Here is a 17,006-nt window from a genome sequence, read left to right as displayed (position 1 = left end):
TTGTCAGTGGGCAAACATACAAAATCAGCAGGGGATCAAATTATTTTTTCCCTCACTGTAAACTCTGCCTACTAACAGTGCTTGACTTGGACTGAAATAAGTGCCCTGCCGGTACTGTTTATATTTAGGTGCAAGAGCTCCACAATACTTTTGAGCTAATAGTTTAGAAGAGGTGCAGGAGCTCAAGTAGTAACAAATGTGAGGTGTAGGTATTCAGCTTTGGTGAGTTCCTACCCAAGTCAAGCACTGCCTACTCAACCAAAACACATTACAAACATAGACCTCCTCTGGGAAATTCTCCTTCCTGATTCTTTCACTCAGCAACTTCACAAGTCTGGGAGCCAGCGAGGTAAAAATATGTTCCCAGATAGGCTGCCAAAGGCTTTTTGCCCTGCCTGGTTCCCCAGTCGCTCAAGAAATCCAGTGTATATCATGCAACTGGACACATTTTTGGGCAGCGGAATGGAATTAATCGCTGGTGTCGGCAGCTTTCAGATGTTTTATCAAAAGCACCACGGCTGTGTCTCAATGGTTTTAACTAGATTCCTTTCCTTGTATCTTTTCCTGCTTCCTTCCCTCATGTATTTTGTTCCATGATCACTGATTCGTCAAGACATGACATGACAGGTGGAAGCATGAATGGATGAGTAAAATGCAGTCATTTACTTATGAAACCAGGGACACAATTTCACAGTATTGAGACAAAACTGTGCCTTTGCAATAGCAGTGGTCTAACTAAGTTGCTGTGTAATGCCTGTATTGTATGGAATAAGGGGAGTCTCCCTGTCTCTAATGTAAATCTGGCTGAGTAATAGGTCTAATGGGTTTAGGGGTTAATGTTAAGATCAGAGGAGGCTGGTGGCAGGAGCTATGGGAGGATGGGGTCCTTGTAATGGCTGGGATGATATGAATGGAACGGTGAATGAAACACATCAAACATATGGAAACAACTGTTCCATGTATTCCATTACAGCCATTACAGTGAGCCCGTTCTCCTCTAGCTCATCCCACCAGCCTCCTCTGGTTAAGATAAGATACGATAAGCTATAATAGCTGAGCTTACACTTCCCCTATTTACTGTAGGTCATATTTCAACAGAAAAAAAAAAGTCAATTTCCTTGTCTATATTTCATATCAATAAACACATTAATGCAATATAGCCTACACGCCACGGAAAAACATCCATAAACCGTTATAGCTGGATTTACCACTAACCAATGAAAAATACAACTCCCTAAACTCTTTGTAGGGTCCGACATCCGTCCAATCCGCGCCATGACAGCTCTGCACGTGACTCTGGGTGACGTTCTTCTTCCTGAGAGCGGTGCAAAACAGACCGACAAATTCAGGACGGAGAATAGCAGTTTGTGGGTAAGTAACAGAAATCACGAGGAACATTTCACGGCGATGACATTTTATATGCTTTTCGGCAGCGGTTGGTTGATGTTACAGTGTGTTGAGACGAGAGAAATTGTCTTATTTGAGTTCTAAAGTATCTATCGGTTTGTTTTTCTGGCCTTCGCTATTTCCTGGTCGCGACTCGCTCCATGATGTCTATGCACTGGCTCGAGCGTTGGCGCTAGTACTGGAATGGGGCAGGGGCGAAGTTGTAAAAGTTGTGTTGTCGTCTGTTTGAAGCCTTCATTTGGATAAATTCAGTTCAGTTGGTAGTTATTGCTTGTGTTTACAATGTTATTTGTGCCGTAACGTCTATAGGATTGAAGCAGAATGTTTTTTCCCGCACAACATTGAAGCTAGTTTCGCATTCCATTTCTCCTACGCCTCACTTGCTTCGGGGCAACTGAGTTTGTTGGGACATTTAACGTTAATGTTGCTAACCAGTGGTGGAAAAAGTACCCAATTGTCATACTTAAGTAAAAGTAAAGATACCTTTTTTATAGAAAATGACTCAAGTGAAAGTCACCCAGCAAAATAAATACTACTTGAGTAAAAGTCTAAACGTATTTGGTTGTAAATATAAAAGTAAATGTTATTGCTAAAATATACTTAAGTATCAAAAGTAAAAGTATAAATAATTTCACAAATTTACGGATAGCCAGGGACACACTCCAACACTCGGACATAATTTACAAACTAAGCATTTGTGTTTAGTGAGTCTGCCGGGTCAGAGGCAGTAGGGATGACCAGGGATGTTCTCTTGATAAGTGTTTGAATTGGACCATTTTCCTGTCCATCTAAGCATTCGAAATCCAACGAGTACCTTTGGTTGGCAGGGGAAATGTAAAACATAATTTTCTTTAGGAATGTAGTGGAGTAAAGTTGTCAAAAATATAAATAGTAGAGTACAGATACCCCAAAACACTACTTAAGTAGTACTTTAAAGTATTTTCACTTAATTGCTATACACCACTGAAGCTAACATCACTTGATTTTGGGAATTGGGCAAGCAAGGAATCAGGAATTACAAGTAAAGTCAGTTAGAATATAAATTATCCTGAAATTAATATTTCATATAATTTTAGTGATATGTTTAAATTCAAAACATGACCGATTCGTTTCTCATATTGTTGCATTGCAAGTTTCACTTCACTTGGGACATTCCCATGCTACTTTATTGCTATTTGACCACTGACAGGATACACATTGAAAGTAGGGGAGTTTTCTAGCCCTCGAACATGACTATCAGTTCCCTTACATTACACATAAGAGTCATTGGATGAAGGTGTCTTCTGTACGGGGGAGTTTTGTTAACATTAACCTCTACGGGATCGGTGTCCCATATACGGACGGTTGAGCTAACGTGCGCTAATATCGCATGACTGTTGTAAGTAACAGCAAACTTTCCAGGACATAGACATGTCTTATATGGGCATAAAGCTTACATTTTGTTAATCTAACTGCACTGTCCAATTTACAGTAGCTGTTACAGTGAAAAAATACCATGCTATTGTTTGAGGAGAGTGCACAACAACAACAAAACGTGTAAAGGGCAACTGGTTTGATACATTCACCTCTGAAGGTAAATAATGTACTTACATTCAGTAATCTTGCTCTGATTTGTCATCCTAAGGATCCAAGAGATAAAATGTAGCATAGTTTTGTGTGATAAAATCCATTTTTATATTCAAATGTAGGAACTGGGTTCTACAGTTTGAACCCCTGCTTTCTCTGGCTCCACACCCACATCGCCCGGCCGTCTAGATGTGTGAAAGTTAGTGTATAAGCTAATGATCCATCATGTATGACATTCCTGGGAGTGTGTAAACTTACATTTTGTATTACCATATCATTTTTGTATGTTCTCTATAGTGATGTACTTGAAAATGTATCAGTTGACCAATTCGGCACATTTGGGCAGACTTGATACAAAATAGTCCAGTATTGCAACGTTTCACTGGATCTAGTGGTCAAGATCTAAATTGCGCCTGAACTGCAATATTATATTGTGGCCTTTCTCTTGCATTTCAAAAATGATGGAACAAAAAAATAAATAGAAAACACTGTTTATTTTTGTTTGTATTATCAAAGACTCCAGCCACCCTAGTCATAGACTGTTCTCTCTGCTACCACACGGCAAGCGGTACCGAGCACCAAGTCTAGGTCCAAAAGGCTTCTTAACAGCTTCTACCCCCCAAGCCATAACAGTTAATCATGGCTACCCAGACTATTTGCATTGCCACCCCACCCCACCCCCAACACCCTCTTTTACGCTGCTGCTACTCTGTTTATTATTTATGCATAGTCACTTTAACTCTACCTACAGATACATATTACCTCAATTACCTCGACTAACCGGTGTCCCCGCACATTGACTTCCACTTGCCTTACAACCAGCACTGCAGCTGTAATGAATGAGTAGGAAAGTGTATCGACAGGCTTGCGTTTATTATTAGCGGCTTGGGTCTTTTTTTTTATATTGAGGAATATTTCACTTTCTCTATAGGAGTAACAACATGAACTTGTGCACGAGTCAGAAATAATGCGGGTCGACTTGAGTTTTCACCATCAGCTGAAGGATGGTGTCCCTTTTTGGTCAGTTCAGCGGAGGAAAGGGAGAGCGGAGGGATCTTGAGAGGCGGCCCCCCAGTCTGCTGCTCTCTCCCTCCGCTGAGACTGACCATCAGATACAGGCACCATCAACCCAGTAAAATAAAAATAAAAGCTAATTATTTAAACGTATGCTCACTCATTTGTGCCTCACAACTAATACAACAACTGATCTATTACCTGTGTGATCATATAGCCTACCTCAAATTTAATATATATATATATATATATATATATTTTTTTTTTGTCCAAACAACAATTAATTGGCAGGGCAATTCCAGCAAAGCCTACTGCACAAACCTCATTGCTACAGTATTGTTTTTAATAGGTTAATGTTTAATAGGCTTATGTTTAAAAAAAAAAATCTGAGCTATGCATTTTGACAAAAAGTGATCTTGACTCAGAAAAGGTTGGTGACTACTGTAAAAAAAAATAAAAAAAACATAGCATAAAATGTAAAAAATACAAAAATTCAATCTAAAGATGGTAGTGGGCTTAATAGGTACGTTTACCCTAGCTATCTAGCGTGCTCCAAACACCAGTGTGTAAGTGTAACTCGGGAAGTGTAGTGGAAGAAGTGTAGTTTCGTCATATGGAGGCACCCATATCTGTAACTGCTATATTAAGTGTATATTTTGTATTTGAAGGATTGTTTCTCGCTGATGAAAGATAAGGGCCATATGTAGCTCAATTGGTAGAGCATGGCGCTTTTAACACCAGGGTAGTGGGTTCGATCCCCGGGACCACCCATACGTAAAAATGTATGCACACATGACTGTAAGCCGCTTTGGATAAAAGTGTCTGCTAAATGGCATATTTATTATATTATTATGTTTTGAAAGCAGTCTCGCAATCGATGATTATTGACGTTTTTAAACGTTAAAACACAGTATTATGATTTTTAGTTCACATGAGCCATTCGTGGGTAGGGCTGCTGATAGTCATTAGTAGCCTACCAAACTTGCTAACTGCCTGGTACTCAGCACTCTATTGTCCCTCTAATCACTCTGACATCAATGCAAATGTAATCGAAAATTGAATCAAACACTTCATGAGAGCTCATGTTGCGCAACATTTCTATAGGTTATGCAATTGCGCGAGAAAACAGAGTGATGGCCTCTATTAAAAAGAGGAGGATCCCATCAGCTTTCTATAGGCTAGGCCTACTATATTTATTTCTCTACTTTCCGAATATTAAGCACATTGCTTCTCTTTAAAACAGGAGTATAGCCTACCTGGCTGACATGAAAATGAACCACGGGAAAAGCGTCCTCCATTCGCTATTTAAGTGCATAGATTGTATTTTTTTCCCCTGCCCCTGTTTCGATACAGGTGCATGATAATGGTCCATTCTAAATCAAAATAAATTTCACACATACAGTACCAGTCACAAGTTTGGAAACACCTACTCATTCAAGGGTTTTTCTTTATTTTTTACTATTTTTTACATTGGAGAATAATAGTGAAGAAATCAAAACTATGAAATAACACATGAAATCATGTAGTAACCAAAAAAGTGTTAAATATATCAAAATATATTTTATATTTGAGATTCTTCAAATAGCCACCCTTTGCCTTGATGACAGCTTTGCACACTCTTGCCATTCTCTCAACGAGCTTCATGAGGTAGTCACCTGGAATGCATTTCAATTAACAGGTGTGCATTCTTAAAAGTTAATTTGCGGAATGTTTTTCCTTCTTAAGGCGTTTGAGGCAATCAGTTGAATTGTGACAAGGTGGGGTTGGTATACAGAAGATAGCCCTATTTGGTAAAAGACCAAGTCCATATTATGGCAAGAACAGCTCAAATAAGCAAAGAGAAACGACAGTCCATCATTACTTTAAGACATGAAGGTCAGTCAATACGGAACATTTCAAGAACTTTGAAAGTTTCTTCAAGTGCAGTCACAAAAACCACAAAGCGCTATGATGAAACTGGCTCTCATGAGGACCACCACAGGAAAGGAAGACCCAGAGTTACCTCTGCTGCAGAGGATAAGTTCATTAGAGTTACCACCCTCAGAAATTGCAGCCCAAATAAATGCTTCACAGAGTTCAGGTAACAGACGCATCTCATCATCAACTGTTCAGTGGAGACTGCGTGATTCAGGCCTTCATGGTCGAATTGCTGTAAAGAAACCACTACTAAAGGACACCAATTATAAGAAGAGACTTGCTTGGGCTAAGAAACACGATCAATGGCCATTAGACCGGTGGAAATGTGTCCTTTGGTCTGGAGTCCAAATTGGAGATTTTGGGTTCCAACCGCCTTGTCTTTGTGAGATGCGGTGTGGGCGAACGGATGATCTCCACGTGTATTTCCCACCGTAAAGCATGGAGGACGAGGTGTGATGGTGTGGGTGTGCTTTGCTGGTGACACTGTGATTTAATTAGAATTCAAGGCACACTTAACCAGCATGGCTACCACAGCATTCTGCAGCGATACGCCATCCCATCTGGTTTGGGCTTAGTGGGACTATAATTTGTTTTTCAACAGAACAATGACCCAACACACCTCCAGGCTGTGTGATGGCAATTTTACCAAGAAGTAGAGTGATGGAGTGTTGCATCAGATGACCTGGCCTCCACAATCCCCCGACCTCAACCCATTTGAGATGGTTTGGGATGAGTCGGACCGCAGAGTGAAGGAAAAGCAGCCAACAAGTGCTCAGCATATGTCGGAACTCCTTCAAGACTGTTGGAAAAGCATTCCAGGTGAAGCTGGTTGAGAGAATGCCAAGAGTGTGCGAAGCTGTCATCAAGGCAAAGGGTGTCTACTTTGAAGAATCTAAAATATATTTTGATTTGTTTAACTTTTTTTGGTTACTAAATGATTCCATATGTGTTATTTCATAGTTTTGATGTCTTCACTATTATTCTACAATGTAGAAAATAGTAAAAATAAAGAAAAACCCTTGAATGAGTAGGTGTATCCAAACTTTTGACTGGTACTTTATATTATTTGGTATATGTAAAGACAAGATTAAATCAAATAGTCTGATAGGTGACAATATTAGCCTAGCACTTGTGAATTACAGTTGAAGTCGGAAGTTTACATACACCTTAGCTAAATACATTTAAACTCAGTTTTTCACAATTCCTGACATTTTAATCCATGTAACATTTCCCTGTCTTAGGTCAGTTAGGTTCACCACTTTATTTTAAGGATGTGAAATGTCAGAATAATAGTAGAGAGAATGATTTATTTCTGCTTTTATTTCTTTCATCACATTCCCAGTGGGTCAGAAGTTTACATACACTCAATTAGTATTTGGTAGCATTGCCTTTAAATTGTTTAACTTTGGTCAAACATTTCGGGTAGCCTTCCACAAGCTTCCCACAATAAGTTGGGTGAATTTTGGCCCATTCCTCCTGACAGAGCTGGTGTAACTGAGTCAGGTTTGTAGGCCTCCTTGCTCGCATAAGCTTTTTCAGTTCTGCCCACACATTTTCTATTGGATTGATGTCAGGGCTTTGTGATGGCCACTCCAATACCTTGACTTTGTTGTCCTTAAGCCATTTTGCCACAACTTTGGAAGTATGCTTGGGGTCATTGTCCATTTGGAAGACCCATTTGCGACCAAGCTTTAACTTCCTTACTAATGTCTTGAGATGTTGCTTCAATATATCCACATAATTTTCCTTCCTCATGATGCAATCTATATTGTGAAGTGCACCAGTCCCTCCTGCAGCAAAACATCTCCACAGCATGATGCTGCCACCCCCGTGCTTCACGGTTGGCATGGTGTCTGCATCGCAGTGCTAGCTGTGCCACTAAAGATCCTGGTTCGAATCCAGGCTCTGTCGTAGCCGGCCGCGACCGGGAGACCCAAGGAGCGGCGCACAATTGGCTCAGCATCGTCCAGGGAGGGAATGGCCGGCAGGGATGTAGCTCAGTTGGTAGAGCATGGCGTTTGCAACGCCAGGGTTGTGGGTTCGATTCCCACGAGGGGCCAGTATAATAAAAAATAAAAAAATAATGTTTTATGCACTCACTAACTGTATGTCGCTCTGGATAAGAGCGTCTGCTAAATGACTAAAATGTAAATGTAAAATGTGTTCTTCGGCTTGCAAGCATTCCCCTTTTTTGATGGTAATTATGGCCAAACAGTTCTATTTTTGTTTAATCAGACCAGAGGACATTTCTCCAAAAAGTACGATCTTTGTCCCCATGTGCAGTTGCAAATCGTAGTCTGGCTTTTTTATGGCGGTTTTGGAGCAGTGGCTTCTTCCTTGCTGAGCGGCCTTTCAGGTTATGTTGATATAGGAGTCGTTTTACTGTGGATATAGATACTTTTGTACCTGTTTCCTCCAGCATCTTCACAAGGTCCTTTGCTGTTGTTCTGGGATTGATTTGCACTTTTCGCACCAAAGTACGTTAATCTCTAGGAGACAGAACGCATCTCCTTCCTGAGCGGTATGACGGCTGCGTGGTCCCATGGTGTTTACTTGCGTACTATTGTTTGTACAGATGAACGTGGTCCCTTCAGGTGTTTGGAAATTGCTCCCATGGATGAACCAGACTTGTGTTTTTTTTTTTTGGCTGATTTCTTTTGATTTTCCCATGATGTCAAGCAAAGAGGCACTGAGTTTGAAGGTAGGCCTTGAAATATATCCACAGGTACACCTCCAATTGACTCAAATGATGTCAATTAGCCTATCAGAAGCTTCTAAAGCCATGACATCATTTTCTGGAATTTTCCAAACTGTTTAAAGGCACAGTCAACTTAGTGTATGTAAACTGCTGACCCACTGGAATTGATGATACAGTGAATTATAAGTGAAATAATATATCTGTAAACAATTGTTGGAAAAATTAGATGTCTTAACAGATTTGCCAAAACTATAGTTTGTTTACAAGACATTTGTGGAGTGGTTGAAAAACGAGTTTTAATGACTCCAACCTAAGTGTATGTCAACTTCCGACTTCAACTGTATATATTATCACTTGTGAATGATGCCCAGCTTAAGGCAAGAAACAAAGCTTCTTTTTTTTTTGCGACTTTTTCGAATCATAGTCACACACCTAATGAAGCCTAGCCCATAGGCCTATTTGTTTTAATAAGGTTTGTATCACAACTAATGTGTCCAAATAACTTCTTAAAATTAAGCACATTAATCCGCTTTACAAGGGGTGTGGAGCGTAACTAGCATACATAAGCAGCGCGAGTTTCAAGTTTGGGGAAGATCATTTTCACCATAAAAATGCACCTTAATAAAAGCATTACATGCATAATCGCGTTTGCGGTCACTTTTGATAATGGTGTTTTCCCGCTAATGGAACATTCACGCTTATAGCCTACTGCCGTGTGTGCATTGCTGTGCTTATAATGTGATGAAATAGCCTAATAGTTTATCAAAGTTTTTAAGCTAAACGTTCTGATCTGTTGTGTCAGCCACATTGCGTAAAAAAGTGGTGTTGATGCTAGTGGTTGTATTAATTTGGGATCTATTGCATCCAACAACTGTCCCAGACTATGTTTGGAATATTTATTTCTCGCACAGAATAGAATAGGTTGACTTTTGTACTATGGGGTATAGTAGATTGACACAGGCTAGTGCTTTTGCTGTTCGTTAGGCTTACTCATCTTGTTGGCTGACGACAAAATAAATGTGGACAGTTCTTCAAATATCTTCAATATGCACCTCTGAATTGGATAAGGACGCGCGCAGTTGCGTCCCCGATGTGCCTGTCTTCACTTGTAGCCTGTGAGAAAGACCCGATCACGTGATGGAGAGCCATGTGAGTGAGAGGCGCTTCGGAGCGCACAGCACTCAGGGAGAAGGGCACAATGTAGCACTCTAGGCCAAAAGGCATTTTTTTAGGCTGCATTACGGCCACACAATGGGGAGGCCGCTGTGAAATTAGAGGCATTATCAAGTGCTTGTCAAATTGTGACTGATGAAGTGTGTACAGCCTGCGCAAAAAACAAAGCAGAGCTCATGCCTTTCAAGCGATTTTTTCATAATCATCATTAGTGTTAGATTAATTTGTATTTAAGAATAATGACTAAAGGATTTCACCCCAAATACAGTATAAATGTGTGAACGGTGTTAAGAGTTATAATGTAGTGGCAACCCACTAACAGAGGGGGGCGGGACTAAACATTCCAGGGTGAAGGGGACTGAGAAAACGGGTTAAAAAAAGCCTCCTAAAGGTGGGCGGAGCAAAGTGCCTTTGTGTGTCAAGGGGTATAAAACAGGAGTGTATGGGTTTTTGGCGCCAGAGCTCTCCATGAATAAAAATACAGATCATTCTTGCTGGTTGTGGACCTTGAATCATTTATGATTAAAACCAGGGCCTTACAACCCCTGGTAATGATTCAAGCTTAGGTTGAATTAGAGATAGAAATTCTCGTGACACCTGCACAGAGCCCTGACCTCAACCCCATCGAACACCTTTGGGATGAATTGGAACGCCGACTGCGAGTCAGGCCTAATCGCCCAACCTCAGTGCCCGACCTCACTAATGCTCTTGTGGCTGAATGGAAGCAAGTCCCCGCAGCAATGTTCCAACATCTAGTGGAAAGCCTTCCCAGAAGAGTGGAGGCTGTTATAGCAGAAAAGGGGGGACCAACTCCATATTAATGCCCATGATTTTGGAATGAGATGTTCAACGAGCAGGTGTCCACATACACTGTACACTACGTTACCAAAAGTATCACTGGTGTTATATGTATGGCATATCATATTCACTGACAGCATTATCCATGAAAATATAGGCTAGCCTTTATCCAGAAGTCATCCTTATGATAGCTTTTAATAATCACACAAAGCTTGAAAATGAACATTTTATAGAATCATTACAGAATTTGTGTGGATATTTATTAGCACATAAATGTATCACAATAGTTTTTCATATTGCATTCATTTGAAAGAGGTAATCTTGACCAGGACCCATAGTGCACTGCTTTTGACCAGGGCAGATAGTGCACTACTTTTGACCAGGGCAGATAGTGCACTACTTTTGACCAGGGCCCATAGTGCACTACTTTTGACCAGGGCAGATAGTGCACTACTTTTGACCAGGGCCCATAGTGCACTACTTTTGACCAGGGCCCATAGTGCACTACTTTTGACCAGGGCCCATAGTGCACTACTTTTGACCAGGGCCCATAGTGCACTACTTTTGACCAGGGCCCATAGTGCACTACTTTTGACCAGGGCCCATAGTGCACTACTTTTGACCAGGGCCCATAGTGCACTACTTTGACCAGGGCCCATAGTGCACTACTTTTGACCAGGGCCCATAGTGCACTACTTTTGACCAGGGCCCATAGTGCACTACTTTTGACCAGGGCCCAAAATATAAGCTTGTTTTACTCCATTGCTTCTAAACAATATCAAATCAGTCACACCACTCCCTACAATATCAGTCACACCACTCCCTACAATATCAGTCACACCACTCCCTACAATATCAGTCACACCACTCCCTACAATATCAGTCACACCACTCCCTACAATATCAGTCACACCACTCCCTACAATATCAGTCACACCACTCCCTACAATATCAGTCACACCACTCCCTACAATATCAGTCACACCACTCCCTACAATATCAGTCACACCACCCCCTACAATATCAGTCACACCACTCCCTACAATATCAGTCACACCACTCCCTACAATATCAGTCACACCACTCCCTACAATATCAGTCACACCACTCCCTACAATATCAGTCACACCACTCCCCTACAATATCAGTCACACCACTCCCTACAATATCAGTCACACCACTCCCTACAATATCAGTCACACCACTCCCTACAATATCAGTCACACCACTCCCTACAATATCAGTCACACCACTCCCTACAATATCAGTCACACCACCCCCTACAATATCAGTCACACCACCCCCCTACAATATCAGTCACACCACTCCCTACAATATCAGTCACACCACTCCCTACAATATCAGTCACACCACCCCCTACAATATCAGTCACACCACCCCCTACAATATCAGTCACACCACTCCCTACAATATCAGTCACACCACCCCCTACAATATCAGTCACACCACCCCCTACAATATCAGTCACACCACCCCCTACAATATCAGTCACACCACCCCCTACAATATCAGTCACACCACCCCCTACAATATCAGTCACACCACTCCCTACAATATCAGTCACACCACTCCCTACAATATCAGTCACACCACTCCCTACAATATCAGTCACACCACTCCCTACAATATCAGTCACACCACTCCCTACAATATCAGTCACACCACTCCCTACAATATCAGTCACACCACTCCCTACAATATCAGTCACACCACTCCCTACAATATCAGTCACACCACTCCCTACAATATCAGTCACACCACTCCCTACAATATCAGTCACACCACTCCCTACAATAGTATTGTAAACAAACACTATAGTTTCAAAACATGGTTAAAACTATCATTTTGTTCCCATGAATGGTCTGTCCTTGCATTCATAGCTCTGTCTATGAATTTGATAGTAGTTCGGCCTACATTTCTCCATCCCCTCCGTTGTTTATCTAAACAAGAGGCGGGTCAACGGCTTTGTGTTTGTTTTTATCTCGGATTGCCCCTTTAAACTGACATGGTCTGTAGGTTTGATGTTGTTGAACTAGGCTATGTGATACTACATATAACTAAAGTGGTCACTACTTCTTAATGTAACTCCTTGAGATGAGTCTTAGCAGTGTGTGTGTGTGTGTGTTATACAATAGTAAATCAATGTAGGCTAATTTATGAGACATTTTATAAAACATTACAAAGCTTCCACACCACAGCTGTTGGTACTTACCGGTGTATATACACACACACCTTCTCTTGACATATCTCATTGTGATGGATCAGACACGGGTACTTTCCTTTTCATTGCTGCTGTTGGAAAGAGGAGAGAAAGGAAGAGCATGCCACATTTTGTTGACGTGTGTGCGCTCGTGTGTGTGTGTGTGTGTGTGTTCGCCTGCGTGTGTGTGTGTGTGTGCGCCTGCGTGTGTGTGTGTGTGTGTGTGTGTGTCTCAAGATTCTTGAATAAGCTAAAGCAGGTAGTAGTAACCACTGTCTCGTTGATGAGCCAAGTACTGTACTTTCACTGTAGGGAGTGGTGTGACTGAGATATTAGACTGTGAAAAACATTCACTGTAGGGAGTGGTGTGACTGTGAAAGACATTCACTGTAGGGAGTGGTGTAACTGTGAAAGACATTCACTGTAGGGAGTGGTGTGACTGAGATATTAGACTGTGAAAGACATTCACTGTAGGGAGTGGTATGACTGTGAAAGACATTCACTGTAGGGAGTGGTATGACTGTGAAAGACATTCACTGTAGGGAGTGGTGTAACTGTGAAAGACATTCACTGTAGGGAGTGGTGTGACTGAGATATTAGACTGTGAAAGACATTCACTGTAGGGAGTGGTATGACTGTGAAAGACATTCACTGTAGGGAGTGGTGTGACTGTGAAAGACATTCACTGTAGGGAGTGGTGTGACTGTGAAAGACATTCACTATAGGGAGTGGTGTGACTGTGAAAGACATTCACTGTAGGGAGTGGTGTGACTGAGATATTAGACTGTGAAAGACATTCACTGTAGGGAGTGGTGTGACTGTGAAAGACATTCACTGTAGGGAGTGGTGTGACTGAGATATTAGACTGTGAAAGACATTCACTGTAGGGAGTGGTGTGACTGTGAAAGACATTCACTGTAGGGAGTGGTGTGACTGTGAAAGACATTCACTGTAGGGAGTGGTGTGACTGAGATATTAGACTGTGAAAGACATTCACTGTAGGGAGTGGTGTGACTGTGAAAGACATTCACTGTAGGGAGTGGTGTGAGTGTGAAAGACATTCACTGTAGGGAGTGGTGTGACTGAGATATTAGATTGTGAAAGACATTCACTGTAGGGAGTGGTGTGACTGAGATATTAGACTGTGAAAGACATTCACTGTAGGGAGTGGTATGACTGTGAAAGACATTCACTGTAGGGAGTGGTGTGACTGAGAAAGACATTCACTGTAGGGAGTGGTGTGACTGTGAAAGACATTCACTATAGGGAGTGGTGTGACTGTGAACGACATTCACTGTAGGGAGTGGTGTGACGGTGAAAGACATTCACTGTAGGGGGTGGTGTGACTGAGATATTAGACTGTGAAAGACGTTCACTGTAGGGAGTGGTGTGACTGTGAAAGACATTCACTGTAGGGAGTGGTGTAACTGTGAAAGACATTCACTGTAGGGAGTGGTGTGACTGAGATATTAGACTGTGAAAGACATTCACTGTAGGGAGTGGTATGACTGTGAAAGACATTCACTGTAGGGAGTGGTGTGACTGAGAAAGACATTCACTGTAGGGAGTGGTGTGACTGTGAAAGACATTCACTGTAGGGAGTGGTGTGACTGTGAAAGACATTCACTGTAGGGAGTGGTGTGACTGAAAGACATTCACTGTAGGGAGTGGTGTGACTGTGAAAGACATTCACTGTAGGGAGTGGTGTGACTGTGAAAGACATTCACTGTAGGGAGTGGTGTGACTGAGATATTAGACTGTGAAAGACATTCACTGTAGGGAGTGGTGTGACTGTGAAAGACATTCACTGTAGGGAGTGGTGTGACTGTGAAAGACATTCACTGTAGGGAGTGGTGTGACTGAGAAAGACATTCACTGTAGGGAGTGGTGTGACTGTGAAAGACATTCACTGTAGGGAGTGGTGTGACTGAGATATTAGACTGTGAAAGACATTCACTGTAGGGAGTGGTGTGACTGTGAAAGACATTCACTGTAGGGGAGTGGTGTGACTGTGAAAGACATTCACTGTAGGGAGTGGTGTGACTGAGAAAGACATTCACTGTAGGGAGTGGTGTGACTGTGAAAGACATTCACTGTAGGGAGTGGTGTGACTGTGAAAGACATTCACTGTAGGGAGTGGTGTGACTGAAAGACATTCACTGTAGGGGAGTGGTGTGACTGTGAAAGACATTCACTGTAGGGGAGTGGTGTGACTGTGAAAGACATTCACTGTAGGGAGTGGTGTGACTGAGATATTAGACTGTGAAAGACATTCACTGTAGGGAGTGGTGTGACTGTGAAAGACATTCACTGTAGGGAGTGGTGTGACTGTGAAAGACATTCACTGTAGGGAGTGGTGTGACTGTGAAAGGCCTTTTACTGTAGGGAGTGGTGTGACTGAGAAAGACATTCACTGTAGGGAGTGGTGTGACTGTGAAAGACATTCACTGTAGGGAGTGGTGTGACTGTGAAAGACATTCACTGTAGGGAGTGGTGTGACTGAAAGACATTCACTGTAGGGAGTGGTGTGACTGAGAAAGACATTCACTGTAGGGAGTGGTGTGACTGTGAAAGACATTCACTGTAGGGAGTGGTGTGACTGTGAAAGACATTCACTGTAGGGAGTGGTGTGACTGAAAGACATTCACTGTAGGGAGTGGTGTGAGTGTGAAAGACATTCACTGTAGGGAGTGGTGTGACTGAGATATTAGATTGTGAAAGACATTCACTGTAGGGAGTGGTGTGACTGAGATATTAGACTGTGAAAGACATTCACTGTAGGGAGTGGTATGACTGTGAAAGACATTCACTGTAGGGAGTGGTGTGACTGAGAAAGACATTCACTGTAGGGAGTGGTGTGACTGTGAAAGACATTCACTATAGGGAGTGGTGTGACTGTGAACGACATTCACTGTAGGGAGTGGTGTGACGGTGAAAGACATTCACTGTAGGGGGTGGTGTGACTGAGATATTAGACTGTGAAAGACGTTCACTGTAGGGAGTGGTGTGACTGTGAAAGACATTCACTGTAGGGAGTGGTGTAACTGTGAAAGACATTCACTGTAGGGAGTGGTGTGACTGAGATATTAGACTGTGAAAGACATTCACTGTAGGGAGTGGTATGACTGTGAAAGACATTCACTGTAGGGAGTGGTGTGACTGAGAAAGACATTCACTGTAGGGAGTGGTGTGACTGTGAAAGACATTCACTGTAGGGAGTGGTGTGACTGTGAAAGACATTCACTGTAGGGAGTGGTGTGACTGAAAGACATTCACTGTAGGGAGTGGTGTGACTGAGAAAGACATTCACTGTAGGGAGTGGTGTGACTGTGAAAGACATTCACTGTAGGGAGTGGTGTGACTGTGAAAGACATTCACTGTAGGGAGTGGTGTGACTGTGAAAGACATTCACTGTAGGGAGTGGTGTGACTGAGATATTAGACTGTGAAAGACATTCACTGTAGGGAGTGGTGTGACTGTGAAAGACATTCACTGTAGGGAGTGGTGTGACTAAAATACATTCACTGTAGGGAGTGGTGTGAGTGTGAAAGACATTCACTGTAGGGAGTGGTGTGACTGAGATATTAGACTGTGAAGGGAGTGGTGTGACTGAGATATTAGACTGTGAAAGACATTCACTGTAGGGAGTGGTGTGACTGAGATATTAGACTGTGAAAGACATTCACTGTGGTTATGTCTTCAGAAGGGAATGGCATGTGGTGCTTACTAACCAAGAGTGGCAATGGTCCCAATGACCTCATTTCATCAATATGAATATCTTACTTTTGTTCTCTCCATCCCTCTCCCTATATCCTCCCCCTCCCCTCTCCTCCCTCTCCCTATATCCTCCCCCTCCCCTCTCCTCCCCCTCTTCTCTCCTTTCCATCTCTCTCTCCTAATGTTCTCCCCCACCACTCCTCTCTTCTCCTCCTTGCCCTCCTCTGTATCCCTTTCCCTATCTCCTCCTCCTCCCCCTCTTCTCTCCTCTCCTCCCCATCTCCTCTCCTCCTGTAGAGTCAGTCAGTGGAAGAAGTACTCCTCTGTAGAGTTATGGCCTCTGCTTCAATACCAGCCTACAACTCCTCTAATAACCCCCTGGAAAACAGCTCCAGTCACAATGTAAGTGTGTTCAGTGTGTGTTCACTATGTGTAACTGTTTCTCTCTGTCTCTCTGTGTGTTCTGTGTCTGTTCTGTGTGTTGTTTGTGGTTTG

At 42.3% G+C, this 17,006-nt stretch overlaps 1 protein-coding gene across 3 annotated transcripts in view; it reads left to right on the top strand.

The window, feature by feature from the left end:
- Nucleotides 1-1,294: 1,294 nt before the first annotated feature.
- The window catches only part of LOC121554723 (myotubularin), a 68,820-nt gene continuing 53,108 nt past the window's right edge, over nt 1,295-17,006 (top strand). For all 3 annotated transcript variants that reach the window (XM_041868434.1, XM_041868433.1, XM_041868432.1), the window contains exons 1-2: nt 1,295-1,371; nt 16,809-16,913. In XM_041868434.1, the coding sequence (XP_041724368.1) occupies nt 16,845-16,913 (69 nt within the window). In that variant the 5' untranslated portion in view covers nt 1,295-1,371; nt 16,809-16,844. The remainder of the gene's footprint in view (nt 1,372-16,808; nt 16,914-17,006) is intronic.

This window comes from Coregonus clupeaformis, chromosome 39, assembly GCF_020615455.1.
Source record: "Coregonus clupeaformis isolate EN_2021a chromosome 39, ASM2061545v1, whole genome shotgun sequence".
In the NCBI taxonomy this organism is placed as follows: domain Eukaryota; kingdom Metazoa; phylum Chordata; class Actinopteri; order Salmoniformes; family Salmonidae; genus Coregonus; species Coregonus clupeaformis.
The sequence above is the reverse complement of the archived record's forward strand: the minus strand, read 5'-3'. Positions and strand labels throughout refer to the sequence as shown.